Raw genomic sequence first — 20,702 nt, 5'->3', positions numbered from 1 at the left:
CTGTAGTGTCAAAGATTCAGACAAGATTTTTATGTAAAAATAAACAAATATGTCCATTGTATTAGTACACAAATTTGCTTTAGTCTTTAGTAAGTGGTAAAATTATATGAAAAAGAACCGTCTTAAAGTAAATTTTCTCTGGTTGATTATAAATAGGCATTTGATTTGTATAGTCTTTTTAAATACACCAGTAGCTGTGTGAAAATGTCCTGAATGAACGGGTGCTGAAAGTGGGTGAGGTTCAATAAGCCACAGTTCAGGCTGCCGAGCATCCCACCCTCTTCTCTCCTACAGACACTGCAGCTTAAGCTGGAGCAATTATCTTTTCCCTTGCTTAGAGTCTCTAACACTGGCTCCAGGAAAGGACCATTGACTCAGGCCCAGCCAAACATTGGTAGTACACACCATTGGTGGTTTGAATGAGGATGCCTCTCTTCCCCCCACATGTTTGAATAATTGGTCCCTAGCTGGTGGAAATGTTTGGGAAGGATTAGATGTAATCTAATCCTTGTTGGAGGATGTGTGTCCCTGGGGTTGGACTTGTATGTCATTCTCAGGCTTTCTCTGTCTCTGTGTCTCTGTCTCTCTCTGTCTCTGTGTCTCTGTCTCTGTCTTTGTCTCTCTCTGTCTCTGTCTCTCTGTCTCTGTCTCTGTCTCTGTCTCTCTCTCTGCTTTCTACTTGCAGATCGAGTTGTAAGCCCTCAGCTGCTCCTGCTCCCATATTCTTGTTCTGCTATCATGGACTCTAAGTCTCTTAAAATGTAAACACAAATTAAATATTTTCTTTCCTAAGTTGTCTTGATCATAGTGTTTTGTCGCAGCAATAGAAAAGTAACCAAGACACACACAAAGTGGCACAGGAAAGGTATGCCTTAGGTGTGTGTGTGTGTGGGGGGTGTCCATCCCTTCCTGGACTTGTCTTGGTTTTCTAGAGGAAAAGCCAGGATTTTCTACACTCTTAGGTGAGTTTGGGAATTGCTACACTGTACACTAGGAGAGGTGAGGTTCAGGGGATGTAAAATCAGCAATTATTTTACTTAAGTCCATTTGAGTTGAATTTCAGTTTCTCCTTGGATTCTCTCTGCATTCAGTTTTTTGATTTCGTTCTTAACCTATCTTGCTTTCAGACAAAGAAAAGCTATGAAATTGCATTCACGGGCTGAGGGGCAATTAGCCCAGCTAAAGTGATGCTTGCTTCAAAAGCTAAGTGGGCACAGAGGCCAGACACTGCACTGGGGGTGGCCATATTGTTCTTGCTATCTACTGAAGACATTCAGAATCTCAGCAGAGCATGTGAGATGCATCACACATCTCCTCTCTGGCCTTAGCTGCCATGTGTGGTTTGGTCTTCACTCTGCCCCATGTCTCCTACACCCAGGGATCCTCCTTTACTTATGTTTGTTGAAGACAAACTTGCTAAATGAGACACAGTCGTCCTCAGACAGATGGAGTCGCCTGCTCTTTCCTCTGGCATCTTCCAAGTTTCACTTTGATGTTAGGAGACATCAATCATTTTCAGAGTTCTGTTTCTGTTTCCTCTTTATCTTTATATTTGAGTTTCTCATTTTCCTGGTGTGTGTGTGTGTGTGTGTGTGTGTGTGTGTGTGTGTGTGTGTGTGCATGCATGTGTGCACTTACTGTCTATCTCTTTTCTTTTGGTCAAAGCCCCCAGATTTCCGTCTGGGAAGCTGCCTTCCAAATTCCAGGTCCTGGGTTTTGGGATGGGCCTACAAATGGTTTCAGAGATGAAACCTTTTGATGGGCATCTCACAGTGTTAACACAACCTCTGGTCCAGGTCTTAATGGTAACTGAACAGCAAATCTCCAAGGAATGATAGCATGGAGCACTCTGTAATGGATAAAATCATCTGGATATTTTCAACAAAACAAGCTCACAAAACATCTGGTTGACCATGTCTCATCAGCAGTGCACATGATGACAAGTGAATACTTTGGGTGGGATGAAAACAAGTAGACAGTCTAAGATTGGACATCAGCAACTTGATGAGACATCTATTTTAACTATTATTTACAAATTTGCTTTCTGACTTTGAGCTTGGTTACCAATTTCTCAAGTAAAATCCGTCCAGTGTTGTCAGAGAGTGATTTCTACACTGCTCTTTACTCTTATTGTCTCTCTCAGATGCTAATATTGGGGGGCACCCTGAGCTTGGAAGCACATGACTATACTTATATAAGGTCATCAATTTAATGCTTTCCCATCATTTAAAGACTGCACCCAGTTTAACAACTATTTGGGGCTGATAACTTTGGAGTTATTCTGTGTGGCATGTAAATGAAGTTAAAGCTTCCTTTTTGTTTACATCTGCTCCTGAGCCAGAAACTTCCATTATAGGAAGGTATTGGCTGATCTTTTCCCTTCCCCACTGCAGAGCTATTGAACTTACATCTTTGCTGTTCTGACTGTGGACTGTTGGTCTGTCTGAAAAGGTTGACGTCAACTGCAAACCCCGAGCTACCTGATTCACTTATACTATAGTCTAGGACATAAACCGAAGAAATTACACAAATAGTCTACATTTAGTCTGTGCTTACCTTCATCACTATCTCATTTCACCACGTAGTGTTTCAGATGTACACATACACACACACACACACACACACACACACACATCATTTAATGATATGATACACTCAAAGAAAATAAAGCCAACCTATAAAAGACTGCATGAAAGAATTTGAGATATGGTTCCTCCCATGCCAGCTAAAACTAATGGGACAAGAGGAAAATTAGATATTCATGAAGTTGAGACAGACGTCTAAGGCTACAGAAGTTATATCCTAACCATTAACCAGAAATGAATAACATTTTGTGTTATATAGCCTATAAAAGTATTATTTTGTAATACTTTTAGTCTGATTTTAAAAAAAATCTAAAACAATATGAATTTCTGTGTTTGCTACCCCACCAAGGCACCATAACATCTTACAACGAAGAAAAATAAAACTATCAAGATTTGTCTCCAATAGCTTAATCGTTTGTGAAAACAAAACCAAACAAAACCAGGACACAATTCTGACATGGCATCTTCATACATGTCTCCTGGTTCCTATAAATGTTAGAGTGTCACAAAAATTCAAATTAGCCAAATGAGAGGGGCAGACTTGAATGCAGACGGTTCCTCTTGTCACCCAAGGCAGTCATAATTTATCCCGATCTGTTCTGAGATCATTAGATGTTCAGTATTTAAATTTAATCACAGAAATCGAATGCTCACTAGCAAGTTCCATCTGGAAGTTAAATAACAAATGGCTGTGAACATGGTCTCCTGGCATAGAAGTCTCTTCTACTATGATACCCAGCAATGCAGCCGGCAGCCAACCAGCAATGTGGAATTAGCAGTGGGAAGGTCAGATAAAGAAAAGGGCCCAACCCCCTCCAGGCAAGAACTCCCACCCCTAAGTCCTGGCAGACCTGCTTCTCCAGGGCACATCATAAAAGTAATTTACTGACAACTCACCTTACCAGGGGTCACCGGGAGCTTCGAGTTTTCTGGAATTTACTTTTAAGAGGCATGGTTAAGTGGGGACAACTATTGGCCCCGAAGTATTTATGCTGAGAACAAATGTCTGTCAGAATTACATTCTTTGTGTGTGGTGGTTCCAGACTTAAAAAGATGTGTGCCCTGATGAAAAGCACATATATTCTATTCACCAAATTAAATCTTAGAATGAATATTGGTTAATTGATTTATTGGGGTTTAAAAAAACACTGCGGAAACCCCAGCAGACACCACTGCCCAACAAAAAGAACGCACCAACTAAGTTCATTACAGTCTTTTTGAACTGTCCTCTTCCAGCTTTTTCCTTCTCACACTGGGGAAAAATGTATTCACATGATTTCAAAGGAACATGAAGATGCCATTTAAGCCAATCCAAGAAAGCCAACTTAAAAAAAATATTGTAAAAAAAACCTATTTTGTGACTGAAACCAGTCTCTTGCCTTTTGTTTTTTTTAATAGTTTAAATATGAAAAATTAATGGTTCAATATTAGGCAAAGAAGGATTTTGCACATTAAAAAACTGTTTAGAGTTAAACTATATGTGCATGGGATAAAATTAAAATAGATTATTTGGCTCTGTGTGTGGGATATAGTGCTAATCTACACAGAACATGGAAATGAAACCGGGACTTTCAATCGCACAGCACACATCTCTGTAATAACAGGGGACGAGGCATACAATTTCAGGGAACACCCACAATGAAAATTATTCTTTCCAAACAGAGAATTGTTTGGGAATAAGTCAGGTCAATTGGCACCAAGGGAATTCTCTCAAAGCAATGCTGAGCACAGAAACCCTTAAGTGTGTAAGAAAATCAGCAAGCACCACCCTCCTCCCCATTCAGCTTTTCACATCTCATTACTCTGTCCACAGCCCAATTAACTTCTGTAGACGCAGAAGCAGGTAGGAGAAGAAACCACTCTTGGTAGTTTAACAGACAGCTTGAAAAGCTGATTTGTTAAGCTGAGATTATTTGTCCAAATGCCAATGATGAGGGAATCTACTGAGAATATTTGGAAAGAGTCTGCTCTTGAGAGTGGATTAGAGGTATTTCAGAAATAATTGCATTACTGGGCAATTCAAAAAGTCAAATTCCTCACAGCAGCTTGTTCACCTTCCTCATGAGAAATGTATACTTTTGGATCTCATTATCATGAATCTTCTGTGAATCTGGGCTTGGGCCCTGTTTCTGTCTTTAACTGTACCTTCGCCCAGAGCACCATGGGCACAGGTATCTTGACGAGTTTTGGATAGCAATAGATGTTTTTATGAACTAGTATTTACAAATGGGATATACTGGGCTCCCTTCTTTCCTTCTTTACCCCAATTGATAATTCCCTGTGATTTAAAACCTCCCCCTGGACCCCATTAAACATTTTAGGGTGCTAAGGTACTTCCAAAACTTGCCCCTAAAAGTCTTAGGAATGAAGTAGACATTCAGGAAATGCCTTTGTATAAAATGCTTAATAGGGAAACTATCTGAATATTTCTCCAAGTACTAACCCTATAGCCGGAGAAACTGCCCATAATAACTAGTTATTTTTGACTTCGTTCTGTAGGTAAATAATTGAGGCCGGTAGGGTAAGATGTTGCGCCCATGAGCACAAAGCATTTTGACCAGGGCTGGAAGTAGACAGGAGCTCGATTTTGACCCATGGGCTGTTTTCACTCTTGCCCTTCCCTGTCTGTTCCGAACACACTTGTTATTGATCTTGCTTTTAAAAACAACCAGTTCAGATCATGTCATTCTTCTAAATCCCTGAAGCAATTCCCCCTTTTCACTGTGTGTAAAAAGCCAAAGACTTGCCGTAAGACTCAGTGTGATCCAAGTGTACTTCCTACCCCGCCAGCCCATAGCTGCTTGGCTCTGCGAACTCCTTTGCTGTGCCTCCTCCAACCTCTGCATGGCCATAGGCTGTCCCTTCTGCCAGCACACTAAACACCGTCTATTGAAAGGTCCTTGAGTGTCTTCACCTTCAAATCCAGGTTTGGACAATCCTTGTGTTGCTATCCTGAACATTTAAGACACGACCCTGTTGTTAGTTGAAACCTGAAGCCTCAGCTGGGGCTTTGAAAACCACCCTGAGCAGTGCTGACCACACAGCAAGGTGGTGCGTGTTATCTGTCAGCATGTAAGGAGCCCAGTGAGCTCTGCCTGAGGGAGGGTTGCCTCCGGTTTCTTTTCTGGATCATTAAATAAGAAGAAAGCAAAGGCCACCTTCCCTGAGTCCAGGCAAACATGAGTCACACAGGCCACTTCTCTTGACCATAATTCTCTTATAACTTGTATGGCTTTCTTCTTTACAGAATTTTAGAGCCAAGGAGCATCTATGGTGTCACGTTGTTGGCTAGCCTGGCCGGCCAGTGAGCTTCAGGTGCTTGCTTGTCTCTGCCTCCCCAGCATTGGGATTTACTAGCTTGAGTCACCATACCATGCCTGGCTACAAGCTAGCTTTTTTATATGGATTCTGGGCATCGAACTCAGGTCCCAAGCTTGTTTGGCAAGCACTTTACCCACTGAGGTTTCTACTTAGAAGAAGTTCTAGTAATTGTTCCCAAGGAAAGCTGAACAACATGTCTAGGTGACTGTTTTTTTGCATTTACCTATTATTTTGCCAGAAGACACACACACACACACACACACACACACACACACACACACACACACACACACACTTAGTCAAAGCCAAGAATCTGGAAAAAAAAAAACAGAGAGGCCACCTTGTAGGCTTCAATTAAGGAACTATCCCAACTATTAGGTAAAGTCTTTGGTGGAACTCTCAGAGAAGTCTGAGGTCAGCCCCAGGGTGACGGGTATAAATACATTATTAACATCCTGGGGTGATCTGACCTTTCAAGTTCCTGGAGATGTAAAAAGAAGCTGTAATTGTGACACAGGCCGGGAGAGAACGGGCTAAATTCAGTCGAGGACAGTCGTTGATGACTTGTGACAGATGTTTGGTGACCTGTGTATGCTTGGGGGCTGGGGGAGAAGGGGGCTCAGGTTCTGCCTCACTTTTCCTGAACAGGTGTGTTCACACTCACTCACAAAAGATGTTTGCTTCCTCCCCACATCATTCCCAGGAAGTGTAGCATTTAGCAGGGATGACATTCAGTTACCTTAAATCCTCTGAAGAACAGCACTCTGATTTTATTTCAAACCTCGAGTATCTTACACATCATTCTCAGGAAGTCTAGCATTTAGCGGGGATGACATTCAGCTACCTTAAATCCTCTGAAGAACAGCACTCTGATTTTATTTCAAACCTCGAGTATCTTACACTCATTCTGTGGATGTAACCCCAGCCCTCTTCAGACATTGTTCTGTGGCTTCCAACTGGCTGCTGGCTCCGGGGCTGCTGTGCAGATGTGGTCCCTATCTAGAAATAGCCTGAGGACAGATGTCTCTGATTTAGGTTTGTGATCCTGTTTGGATCAAAGGTGCTTTAGGCTAAGAGGGTGGTTTAAAAACAGTTTATTAGAATGAAAAAGAAAAAGTAAATAATTTGGCTCATCTTTAAGAGAAAGACAACATTATCCACAGTTGAATATTTGAAAGAAATGCTCTTTTCTCAGAAATTCTGTAGCCATGTATGGAGCTGCATGGTCCTTTTAGACACAGCATTATTTCTCTTAGCTTCAGCTTTCGAGGCTCAGTTCTATCATCTAATTAAATAATCTAATTGGTGGCAGTGAAGCCATTAGTGTAGGTCCAATCTTATCCTTGTGTGGCCATGGACAGGGAGGGCAGAGTAATGAATACTACCTGAAATTATTTTTAATAGTTTTTTTTCTGTGATTTGAAGTCTAGGTCTGTACACTAATTAGGTGCATAGATGAGGCTGATGATTAAACTGGATGCAGCACGCCCAGGCAGAGTAAAATGGGAATTTGCTAGATAAGAGGACTGAAATCTTAACTCCTTTTTGGTGACAATTTTGAGCACAACTGTAACTAGATACTCTGTCCCTCAGTTACAAAGTCTCATGGGGATAGTTGACATGGGTCAGAAAAGGTTTTCTCAAATCTTCTGCATGATTATAACTATAAAACAATTCTAATAAACAAGTACCTGAACTCTCAAAGCACGTTTTGACGGAAAACAGTAACGATGAGTTTAATTTCTAACTAATAATCTGTTTTTAAAAGATACTTCAGATACATCCCGACATCTGAGGATTTCGATATTATGACAGTTTGGTATAATTGCAGATTTTACAGTCTTAAAAAAACCTAAATATCAAGTGATAGAGATCATTAATAATTACATTAAGGTATCATTGTAGTAACTGAAAAATATTTTGTACATGTTTGGTATATATAACAAATACATTGATAGAATGTGTATATATACATATATGAGAGAGAGAGAGAGAGAGAGAGAGATTGAGAGAGAGAGAGAGAGAGAGAGAGAGAGAGAGAGAGAGAGAGAGAACTGTGAAAAATCACTTGCTATAGATGCAAACTCAGAAGATGATCATAGGAATGTGGAAACAAATCAAAATGTGAATTTGTTTATAGACTGTGGAGGTGTCCCTTAACACACTGAGTGAAAGTGATGGGAATAGCCGCTTCTACGGTCAAGGTCTGAGAGGGAGAGAGCTGAGGCCATTCTTTTTGCACATTCTTCCATGGGCACCCAGCACCTTCGACTGCATTGACTGATATTTGCCCCTACTGCTTGGCTGGAAAAACCTTCTTTTAAAGGTTTTATTGCTCTGCTTAAAAAAACAAAAAACAAAAAAAAGGTTGACTAAAATAGTCACTGTAACATGACATTATATGTTAATCTTAAAGTAATTTGACCCAATGGCCCCACCCTTTCTGACACTCTAAACCTGTGCTTTGAGCAATAGTTGCTCATGGGTAAAAAAACATGTGTGGTCTTAGTTTTCAGCCTCAGTGTATTTCCTTTGCAAATCCCACGATTTATTGACTCTATGGCAGATTGACACAAAGCACGTTCCAAAGTAAACACAGAGAAGACCCACATTACTAGAATATCCAGGTTGAGAAAAACTACTACAAAGGCAGGCAGATTCTGATGAAAGGTCGAGCTCTTGGGTCAACTGCACAGGGCTTCCTCACCACCACATACGCACTCAGAGGAACTCCAGAATTGGGTGGAGGGTCTGCATCACCATCGTCTAGTGTCCAAAGGGGAGGCTAGAGAAATGCGGGTATTGTTTTTCTCTATTTTCTTCTGAATTGCAGAGACTATTTTTAATTCTGTATGAATGAGTGTGTCTGTGTGTGGGTATGTGCACGTGGTATGTGCACGTGGTATGTGTATGTGGTATGTGCACGTGGTATGTGCATGAGAGTGCAGCTGCCCATGGAGTCCAAAAGAGCACATGTCATATTCCTTGGAGCTGGAGTCAGACTGTTGTGAGCCACCTAACGTGGGGTTGTATCTGAACTCCAGTCCTCTGTAAGAGCAGCATGTGTTCTTAAGCATTGAACTATCCCTTCAGCTCCTGGAGTCACATTTAAATTAATTTTTTTTAAAAAGGCACATCCCAGGCTTATTATTTTTTGGCAAGGAAAACTCCACATGTATCTGTGTAATTTTATTTCTATAAAACTGTCATCTAATTTTGACACAAATGATACCATTGGAAATTTTCTATAAGTATCATTTGAGCATCTTTTAAGGGAGAATTGTCTTAAAACCACAAAGCAGACTTATCAGTGGTCACTAGAGCCTCCAAGTCCGGCCAGGGGCTGCAGTTCCTTTCTTCTGGGTCCCCTTTTCTTTTTAATATTGCAGATCCTGACACTAGCTCACACTCCCAAAGCACTTCATGTTTATATGAGAGCCTGTGTGTAAACTGTTCCCTGGTACTTATTTCTTCAGCTGGTGAAGACACTGAACCAATGAGGTCGGATACAGCCTGTCCGGGGTTAACTAGCAGTACGGAGCAGGTGCAGCAGCCAGAAGTCAAACCTATCTACCTGATTCTAGGTCCGAGGCCTCAGCCGAGCAAACACCCATCAGCGACCCTGCTCTAGTCTTTCATCAAGATCAGAAAGGCAGCTCAGGGTCATGGTTCAAACACAATCTGCTGCTGAAATCTGGCCCTGGTGCCTGTAGCTCTGTTATCTCACACAGTTTACTTTCTGGCCCCAGCATCTTTATCTGTGAGATGGCATATTAATAGCTTCCCCACAGGGGTCCTGTAGGGACAGAAGAATTAATCTATGCAATGACTTAGAAAAAAGTGCTTAAAAGGAAAGAGCCTGGTATCTCTGTAGACATCAGGGATTGCTTGAGGATTACAGTGTTGGCCTACATTGTGTACTTAATATTTGCTTAAAGGGTAGATCTTAGGTCTCTCACACACATACTAAACATACAAGTGCATTGGGTATCTATAAAATGGAATGGCGTGCTACCACCCACCATTTATAATGGTTTCCAGTGTTGTGTCTTCATGAGGTCATAGGTCATGGGGCATCTGACACCCAGCATCCCTGAGTGGTCTGCTCTGCTCTTTCTGGTCAACAGCCTAGAGGAGACGGTGGACTTTGCCTCAGGACTGATGCCTTTCAAAGGTGACAGAGGCTGTTTCTAGAGTCCATATTTCTTGGAATTTCCTCGTTTTACCTGATTGCCCTAAGAGTTATCAGATTCACAGTTTCTTTTGCTCTTGAAATCTTGAGTAAATACAAAGATATTCAAGTAGGAACTTTCCTCACCTTCCCCTGACTTTGGATCCTAACACATAAGAGAAGGCATACCTCCTCTACTCAGTCCAAGAACACCAAGGGAGCCACTGTAGCTTAAGACAGGATGCATGATGAGAGAGAATTTATAGATGACACTGACTTAGCATGGCATAAACCACGACACGTTTCTACTAGTTACAACAATCTTAGCAACAGAATAATAATTCTTGCCTTCCACTGTTTTTCTGTGTTGTATGCCAGGTTGGCCAGCCCATGAGCTCACAGGGACTGTCCTCCTGCACCTCTCATTTCCTGCAGAGGTTCTTAGAGATGCCTGTGCTATGTGTCCGGCTTTACATGGGGCTTCCAGCATTTGAATTCAGGTTTATGTGCTTGGATAGTGAGCGCTTATCCACTGAACTATCTCCACAACACCTCATAAAAGGTGATAATTCTGTGCAGAAAAAAGCCCCAAAGTCTGGGATTTCCCAGTGTGTCACATAAGAGCTCACAAGGTCTCTGATTCTGAACCATTTTGGATTTCAGATTTTTGGATCTGAGATGTTCAACTTGGAACAAGGATCTTTTTGTTTTATGAAAAATATTAGGTACTAGATTTGAAATGAGATTAAACATTTAAAAAATTGAAAATAACCTTGTTTTCATAAAGTTCAGAGCACTCTGATACAAAGCACCAACAATACCCAATAAGGTAAAGACACTGTCTTGATAAAAAAAAAACAAAAAAACAAGACCCACTGCAGTAAAACACTTCGTTTACATTTTAACTGACTGGTTCGGGACTAGATTTCTAAATAATTAAAAAAGAAGGCGCTTAAAAGTTTGTGTTTGGGGAAGACAATGTCTACCACTTTTCATAGGAATTAAAAACATGTTTATTTCTGCCGCCAAAGTAATTCTCTTTCTGGTGCAGTTTAATAACTTATAGGCAGCCGTTGGATACGGCAAAAACTTTTAAAATGAAGCCAGGTGTATTGACTGACATCTGTAATCCCAACACTGGTGCAGGAAGGGTACAGATTTGAGGCTAGCCTAGGCTACAGAGACCCTATCTTAAAAACATATAAGCAAGTATAAACCCTTTAAACCTCTCAGAATGGTGATGTCCCCATTGTAATGTTTTACAAATATAATCTGCTGCTTTATTTCAACAGGATGTGCTTTCTCTCAAAAGAAAGCCCAGGTACTAACTCTTCAAGGAAGCTTTCTACACGTAGTCCAGTCACTTCTGCATGGACACACGTGTGCAGGCTGCGTTCACAACACTCCTGGAAAAAGCAAATTGTTTCTTTCCCCTGCTTTGAATCCTACCACTCAAACAGTAACACACCAGCATTTCAGGGGCTGTCCCAAGATTGCGACTCAATGACAGAAAACACGAAAATTCTGAAAATCTAGAACATCCTCCAGTGGGCAGATAGTGAAGACTTGGATTTTAGCAAACTCTAAATGCTCGTAATTCTGCGTATGAGTTACAAGCCAGGAGCTGCGCAGGCAGGACTGGCCCCCAAACACCCTCTGTCGTCCTCCACATGTTCCTGGGACTGCCAGCCACTAGGACTGGGTCTCTCAAGAGCCCTACCTCAATGGACTCAGTCACCCGGACAATCAGCGGCTTTCAGCCTTATGTCTTCTCCTCCCCCGATAAAAGGATTGCTTCCAAAAGCATCTTTTGAAGGGAGGATCCAAGTAGACAGAGAGGGACAGGGGTCTAGCGACACTTGCTCCAATGACAGACAAGTCTTTCAGCTCTGATGCATGCTGCAAGCTGGGGACTGAAGATGTGACCCTCTCTGTCTGCTGACCTCTCATGAGAACCAAATGGGTGAGTGATGCCTGCCAGTTCCCTGCAGGGGTCAGATGCAGCCTGCTCCTTCCTTCCGTACATTTGCAAGGCCATGGCTGGCTTCTGGGTCCCCAGAAGTGTAAGTGAGTTTGGTGAGATTATGTTGGAGTACCTTCCGGAGTCCAGGTCCTTTGCAAGTAAGATTTATAGAGCCAACAGCAAACTACAAGACCACTAATGATAACCATTTGCCAACTAGCAATCTGGTGCCAAGCACCAGCTTCCAAGATGGAGAAAATAAATAAAAATAAAACCATAATGGTTCTTTTTCAAATAGTACTTTTTTAAAGTGTGATTTTCAAAGCTTGGTGTCAGCCCCATGATACTGTTCAGTGGATCAAGGGCACTTGCTGCCTAGCTTGATGGAGGACCTGAGCCCAATCTCCAGGACCCACATGATAGAAAGAAAGAACTAACTTCTGCAAGTTCCACATGTCCACACATGTGTGTGCATATGTACACGTGTGCATGCACATACACGAACACACACACACACACACACACACACACACACACACACATACACACACACGAAAATTGTAAAAAACACTATTTTTCCAAATGCCATGTCAAGTTAATGCACCTCCTCACTCAAACTGGGCGAGTCATATGCACAGTGTGAGTAAGTAAAAAAAGACACAGGAGAAAGACTACTGGTACGCTGCCATTCACTCTCAGTGATCCTGGGGGACATGGCACCTGGCTATAGACCAGGCAGAGGAAATGAGTCTCACCCCTTGTGAAACTGACCAGCCGTTAAAATGATGTGGGGAAGCATTCTGTCTGAGCCTGATCCTACTCATTCTGATTTGGGGTTGGAACTTTGAAAGCTCTTGGGTCAGCATGACAAGTGAGCGTCCATTCTTGACGCTGTTGGTCTGTGGTCTCTGAGGAGTTCGGAAAGGGGAAGCTGCTTCTTGGACTTCAGAAGCTCTGGTTCAACCCAGAGAGAAGCCAACTGAAACACATCACAGGCCGGGCATCTAAAGACCTTTTTTGGAGACAGAGTACAGTTTTGTGCCCTTTGTCCAAAAGATCAACAATAACAATACGTGTGCACAAGGTCAGACAATGCAGAGTTGAGTGTCTGCTCCCAGCTCCTTAGTATCAGTACTAGTAGCGATGGGCTTATAAGTTGTATTTCAGAAGGACTCTTTAATCGTAAATTCCAGGACTATTTCCCACAGAAAACTTTTTTCTATTCACAGATCACTGTTGTCACGTGAACCGGACATAGTTACCCTCACCCCCAGGATACTATGATCTCTTATACTTTAGGCAACACACTCTTGCTGTCAGCAAGATCCTACCTCACAAGCACATAAAATCCAGGCCCAGTGGCACACATCTATAACCTTAGTGCTGTGGGTGCAGAGACAGGTGGGTTCCTAGAGCTCATTGGCCAGCAAGTCTAGAAAACTAGTGATCACTGTGCTCAGTGAGAGATTTTGTCTCAAAAAAAAAACAAACCAATGTAGAAAGTGATTAAGGAAGATATTCAATGTCTACCTCTAGCCTCTGCATACACACATGTGTGCACATGCACCTTCATAAACACTCACATATAGCATAACTCCACACACATACACACCCACCATACACACATCACACACACACCACACACACACCACAACCCACCACACACACACACACACACACACACACACACACACACACACACCATACACACACCATACATACACCACACACACACACACACACACACACACACACACACACCACACACGGGGACCCAAGTGGAGAAGAATTGTGCCCAAGCATCTCAGTTATTGACTAATTGTAGCTGGCATTGGATACAAACAGTTACAAGGACTGGTGCAGTTTAAGATCAACTGAGTTCAACTTGCCTTACTATGGGCCAGAAATCACTATCCATTCTAAATTGATAATTAGAAGAGAGAACATTCCAGAACTCTTGTAGCCAGAACTAGCTCTCAGAAAGTCTTGTAATCAGTAATTCTTCTTTATGTCTGATTTGATTTACTCCCACAGGTCATTAATTGATGTCATGTGGCTTAGCTCTCCCCTGAAGTTTCTATAATTTTCATTTAATTAGGCATGTGGAGGCTGAGTTAGAATGTATTATTAATTCTGTGATCTGCATGTTGTAGTTAAATGGCTTTATGCCACCACTTAGGATTTTAAAACTGAAAGAACAGAAAAGAAATAGCATGTAAAGTAACTTGTGAAAAGTCTTACTTGTATCATTTATACAAAATAATTGTAGACAAACACAAAATTCACACATGAGCTTGCTAAAATACCTCTGTTATCAAATAGGCCTGAGAGATAGCCATGAGATGTCTTTGTTTCTTAAGGCTCTGAGAGATAAGCAATCACAAGCAGTGGTATAATTCCTGATCCCTTCATGACTGTGATGCATCCACCCTGTTACACTGGCCTCCTATGAGTACTCCCAGTCCAAGTGTTCCCTAGAGAATGAGATACAGGCGCATGCTGCATAGACTGCTTTATCAGGGTCTCATTCCTCACTAAACACACTCAAATATCCAAGGGACAGATTTCTATCTCAGTGGTATCATTAGTGTCAAACCCTTAGAGAATTTAAAACATCACCCTTTAAGTGTGTCCTAGCCATTCCCTGGAACAATGGATTCTGAAATTTACGTTAAAGCTCCAGAAACTCTGGGGCTCCTCTGGAAACCCAGATACCAAATGCAACAGGACTTCCTCATGCTCTACAAAATTCCTGGAGACTTCCAGTGCAAACATACTGCAGCCCCCAGACTGTGATGTCCTGCCTTGGGCAATTTTATTGCATTGTGAAATGTTTCCCTGTCAGAACAGAATAGCCCACTGGATCTTTCATTCAGTATCCCAGTGAACACGTGTAATTTGAAATAGAAGGACTTCAAAGTCATTGTGACTTTAAAAGGACCCATCTGTTCTCTAGGCAGTTAGGTTGAAGTAGAAATAAGATGATCACTTTCCTTACTTATGTGGCACATTTTCGGGGTTCAGAGCCCTTTCTTACAGATACTTTTGAGCATACATGTCTTTTTAAGTTCAACATTTTTCTGAAATAGTATTAGAAAGAATTATACTATAACCTTAAATAGTTCAAAGCTTGTTTTAAAGCAAATTGAGAACGTGTATTTCTGAAATACACACCACTCAGAAACATTCTTTTTATGAATGGATATTAAGAGAATAATCCACCAGCCAGGTTAAGCAGTAGATATAAGAGTGATACATGACTTTGCTCACAGTGGGAGAACTAGATGATAGAGCCATCCTAAAAGACAAATAAGAAGGGAAGAGAACATCTAAATGAAAGTTTTCAATGAAATTTACAAAGTGTGTGTGTGTGTGTGTGTGTGTGTGTGTGTGTGTGTGTGTGTGTGTGTGCGCGCTGGTGCCCAAGGAGGCCAAAAGTGAGCCTCAGATCCTCTGAAGCTGGACTTAGACCTGACTTGATGGGACCAAAACTTGGGCTCTCTGAAGGAGCAACAAGCACTTTTTAACCACTGAGCAATCTCTCCAGCTTCCAAAAGTAAGTTTTTGAGAAAAGTTTCCAAATCTTAGGAAAGTCCCAAAATATAGTAGAGGAAAATGTGTGTGTGTGTGTGTGTGTGTGTGTGTGTGTGTGTGTGTGTGTGTCTGTGTGATTTAGTTTTAATGTTATTTAAAAGTTGCTTAGGACAAAAGCTAAAAATTGTATCTAAGAAAAAGATCATTTAATTTTAATATGAAAACCAGAAGGAGGTGTGTGGAAACTGAACTGTGGTTGTCTTTAATCAGCAGAACTACAAAGGATGGTTTTAACATGCTTTCTCCATTGTTCTCTTGCAAGTCACATGTCACATGTCACTCTCACAGGAGGAAGCCACCACTGTGAGGAGCATGCACACTTGTCTCTCTTTATCTTTGGTCTGCAGTGAGTCCACAGAGACTTACCAAGACCAATTTCAGGGAGTATTTACTGAACACAAGATGGAAACCATTGGTCTGCAGTGAGTCCACAAAGACTTACCAAGACCAATTTCAGGGAGTATTTACTGAACACAAGATGGAAACCATTAATGTTGCTTTTGATTATCTGTTGTAAAATCTAATGATGTTTCTTTTGGGGGAAAAGTTGAAACTATCAAAGTCCAAACAATAGATTCACCCAAATAATCTGTCTTGGTGTCCAAGCTGTTTCCTGTCAAAAGCCTCCTCCTTCTCCCTCCTCTTCCTGATATGTATATATAAAGGGGAAGGGGTGGCGGCTGGAGAGGTGGCTCAGCCGTTAAGAGCAATGGTCACTTTGCCAAAAGATCCAAGTTAGATTCCTAGCACCCACGTGGTGTAAGTCCAGGCCTCTTCTGGCTTCCATAGACACCAGACATTCATGTGGTACATGGATATACATGCAGGCAAAAAAACACCCCTACACATAAGATAATGAGAAATTGAAAAATAATAAAAATTGAAAAAAATAAAAAATGACAAGCAACAACAGGATTTCATTGTCTGATGCAGACTGGCCTTGAATTTACCATCTGCCTGCCTTGGCTGAGATCCTAGGTGTGTACCAAAGGAAAGGCTTAACCTCCCACCCCAGTACTGAGGATTGAACCAATGACCTCATACACACTAGGTTAGCCCTCTATACAGAGCTATATCCCCAGCCCCAAAGGATATATCTTTGTGTATATATATAATTTATTATTAGTCTGTGGGTATGCTTATGGCTGTGGATGTGGATGTGCCTTGGTGCAGACATGGAGAAGGAGGACAGTGTCCAGGAGTCTGCTCTTTCCACTGTGGGATCCAGGGATCAAACTCAGGTGGGTAGGTTTGCATGGCAAGTGATTTTGCCTGCTGAGCTATCTTGCTGGTCCAGCGATTTTGTTTATTTTCTCTTATGTTTTGCTTCGTTTTAGTGGTATTGGAGATTGAACCCAGGACTTCACACATGCTAAGCAAGTGGACTTCCATTCCAGCTCCAGGTTTACTTTTTCCATGAAGTATGTCTTAGATGCATCAGTACATCACAAGTCCACATGGTTCCAACGTGTACAGCATTAGTGTGATCTCACTGACCCCAGCATTTCCTGTGTTCTCATTGACACCAGCATTAGTGTGATCTCACTGACCCCCAGCATTACCTGTGTTCTCACTGACCCCAGCATTAACTGTGTTCTCACTGACTCATTCTAACTTTTTTTTTTAACCCAGTGTTTCCTGAACAGATATTGGGAGTCTACCTTTCTTTCATTGGTCCCTTCTGATTTTGGTTGTCTCCCCACTGAGAACAGGACACAAATCAAGGACTCCCTATCTATGAGTCTCAGGATGTAGAGCTCCCTTAGTTCTGTTTCCACTCACGAAGTGAGAAGGATAACAAGTTCTTCCTGATGCTCGTAACTTTCTGTTTCACTCTGACAATCATCGGCTGGTGTGTGTGTCTTGGTTCCAGAATGCTGCAGCGGCCATACAGCCAGCCTCCTACCGCCAACATCACCTGCTATTCATGTGAACTTCAGGACACTTAATTTACATACCTAGGTTATTTGACTGGAGAAGTCAAATTAGGAGTAAGTGGGAAAGAAATGATGGGTATGCTTACGCATTCTACAGATGAATAATTATTGATAAAAATGTCTGACTTACCTGTACAAAGAAGTCATAGTACAAGAAACATTTTTTTTCATGGCCCAAATAAATAAAAGGCAAGATAAAAGAATTAATTACAATTTCCAAAATAACATCTTTGTTCTCCTCGGAAATGTGAACATGTAGTATGAAATTTTATGCCCATTGACGAAGAGCCAAAGGCAAAAGTTATTTTAAATATGAACACTACATAGGGTAAGCATGTCAAAATATCACCCTGGTTGTATTTCTCCACAGCCAGAAAATCAAACAAATGTCACTGTCCTTCTGAGTTGTGACTGTTGATCTCTTAGGGTGTCTCGTTATTTCCCCTTGTAGATATTCTTTATTTTATTACAAAAATAAACCTCCAGTGAAGAAGAAGACATTTAAGATCAATCCTACACAGCCAGAACAAAATAAAGAAATAGAAAACGCCAACCTTTATTCCACTTTGAACAAGTTTGTGAATGTCCAAGTAAGGCTCCTTGAAAACGTCTCCTTCTGGGGTTAGAATCTTCACATACCCTTCCTTCTCTAGAATGAAGAGGCGATGGGAGCCATCCCCACTGTGCACAGCACCCACAGGCTGCCGCAGCCCACTCACAACCTCCTGGACACAGAAGCAGCTGTGTTTGTGTTTTCTAAACAAACCAGAGAACGCCAGTCAGTTCTCCTGACAGAGGTGCAAAGGATGCACACAGCACAGTTCCCCAAACATACGCATTTCCTCCAAGAACCAATGGTCTTGAAAACCAGGAAGGGCTGCTCACACGGGCGGCCTCTAATGGGATTCTTTTTGTTAATCCGTATCATCTTTTCAATGAAAAATAACAAGATATCCTTTTCTCAGAAAGTAAAAGTGAGACCGCAAATGGTTTATTCTGGAATGTCACTCGCTCATTATCTCATCTTTCAGTGACTATAATTAAAATTTGCTTTTACTCACAATAATGAGCCTTTATGAGAAGGCATTTAAGGAGAAAGTTCTAAGATCCATTTATATAAAGAAAAACTGATTTGCTAATAATAAATGTGCTGAATATTTCCATGGTGCCATAAAGCTAACAACAATCATAAAATTCAAGTTGAACACTGTGCCCATAAAATTCCCATGAGTCATGGAGAAGCCAAGCTCATAACATAGGATTAGGAGTCTGAGTATTCAGTGCGTTTAAGCTGATTTTAGAGGGACAAACCCCTGAGAGGAAAAAGAAGTTAATGCGTGTGGAGTCTATGGCTCCCGAGCATAAGCATGGAGAGGTGTGTCCTGTCCAAATCACAGATTTGTTCCTTTTTTTTTTTTTTAAAGAATAAAGAGAATTGAGAGAGACAGGGGGGTGGGAGTTGGGGGGAAGAGCGTCGAACCGTATGGACCTGCTTAGCTCCTCCACCTTCTCGTATTCTTCCATCTGGTCCAAGTAGTTAGATGCCGGCCCTCGGACTTGCTTTCTTGGGAAATCTGGAAAGCACAGGCCACCATCTTTTCTCGAATAGTAAAAGCAAAACTCATCAGCAGTTGTTTGAAGAAGACCTTTAAACAGACATGGAGAAAGACTCATTAGAACCATGAGGTGTGCTAGCAAAACCAGCTCATTTGGGCATCTGGCCAAAGAGGAATTTTGGAAAGTATATGAATATTCACAGAGGAAAACCATACTACAACAATATGAAAAGGCATGGGGGAGGGAGTGGATTCCCTCTTCTTCTTTAAATATATTTAAGAATTCCAATAAAAGTGTAATCGTATGCTGAGTACTTATAAAAGATTTACTTATCTGTTCGTATGATGTGTATGTGTGTTCCTTCACGAGTTTACATGCACCGTATGTGCAGGAGTCTGAGGCAGCCAGAAGCGCATCAGATCCCCTGGAACTGGAGTACAGACAGTTGTGAGATGCCAATGTGGGTTCTGGGAACTGAACCCAGACCCTCTGAAAGAGCAGCAAGGGATCTTCACCACTGAGCCATCTCCAGCCCTGTGCTTACTACTTAAAGGTTATATGAAACACACGTTATAAAACCCAGGGCTAATCTCACTGTATTGACTCTCCTCAAGCTGCCTCACTAATCACAGGTTGTATTTATGAGCTTACCTCATCACTAATTAGTCTAATTTTCCTACAGTACTAAATACTTTCCTAAAAAGAACACATGACAACTAGAAAAGCCATAGTCTATTGTTTGCCAGTTGTCTTAATGCAATGCATTAATGGAGATAACAAATATCTCCACATAAAATTAATGACCCATTGTACAATCTTTAAACAAGGAATTGATGCTAAGAGGAAGCCTCTTATTTCAAATACTTTGAAGCTTTTTTTCTACACTTTTTTTCTCTAGGGGACAATATATTTAAATGATTCTCTATCTTCTAAAGAAGAAAAACTGACACATCCCTGAACCAAAATAATATTCCATGATGGATTTACTGAACAGGTGATAAAATAAAGATCATTTTTCTTCTCTTTCATGTTAAAATTGTTGGTGCATGTGTGTGTATATGTGTAAGTGAATGTGTGTGTGTGTGTGTGTGTGTGTGTGTGTGTGTGTGTGTGTGTGTTCCTGTGCCCATGTGTGTGAACACAGATGCAAGTGTGGAGGTCAGAAGCCAACAGCTGCTGTTTTCATCCTCAGTGTGTGAGGCAAGGTCTCTTGTTGATGTGACGCTCACTGATTCTGTGATACTGGCTGGCCAGTGAGCCCCAAAGAGCCTCCTCTTCCAGTCTCCCCAACACTGGGGTCACAGACCCACTCCTCTGTGCCCAGCTTTTTGCATGGGTTCTGGGGATAAAACTCAGGTCCTTATGCTTGTACAGCAAACCCTTCACTGACTGAGCCGTCCCCTGGTCCCACACAGACTTTTTGAAAGTACAGCTCTCCTTGAATCTGAAATTAAAAGCTTTAGACTGGAGGAAAACTATAGAAACATTTGAAATCTATAGTCTGAGGTAGTAAGATGCTCGTTTTATTGTGCGTGTCAAAAAGACTGCTTCTGCATTCTGAAGACTTCTGCTTT

The 20,702-nt window shown here is 41.5% G+C and overlaps 1 protein-coding gene across 2 annotated transcripts in view; it reads right to left on the bottom strand.

Moving 5' to 3' along the window:
• Hhip (hedgehog interacting protein) overlaps positions 1-20,702 on the bottom strand; it is a 92,445-nt gene that overhangs the window by 60,740 nt on the left and 11,003 nt on the right. For both annotated transcript variants that reach the window (XM_052727436.1, XM_052727437.1), the window contains exons 3-4: positions 19,061-19,217; positions 18,126-18,327 (exon numbers count right to left, since the gene is read on the bottom strand). In XM_052727436.1, the coding sequence (XP_052583396.1) occupies positions 18,126-18,327; positions 19,061-19,217 (359 nt within the window). The remainder of the gene's footprint in view (positions 1-18,125; positions 18,328-19,060; positions 19,218-20,702) is intronic.

The sequence above is a fragment of the Peromyscus californicus genome, unplaced genomic scaffold, assembly GCF_007827085.1.
Source record: "Peromyscus californicus insignis strain IS unplaced genomic scaffold, ASM782708v3 Scaffold_8__1_contigs__length_139910024, whole genome shotgun sequence".
Taxonomy (NCBI): Eukaryota; Metazoa; Chordata; class Mammalia; order Rodentia; family Cricetidae; genus Peromyscus; species Peromyscus californicus.
This window is presented reverse-complemented; position numbering and strand designations above follow the sequence as displayed.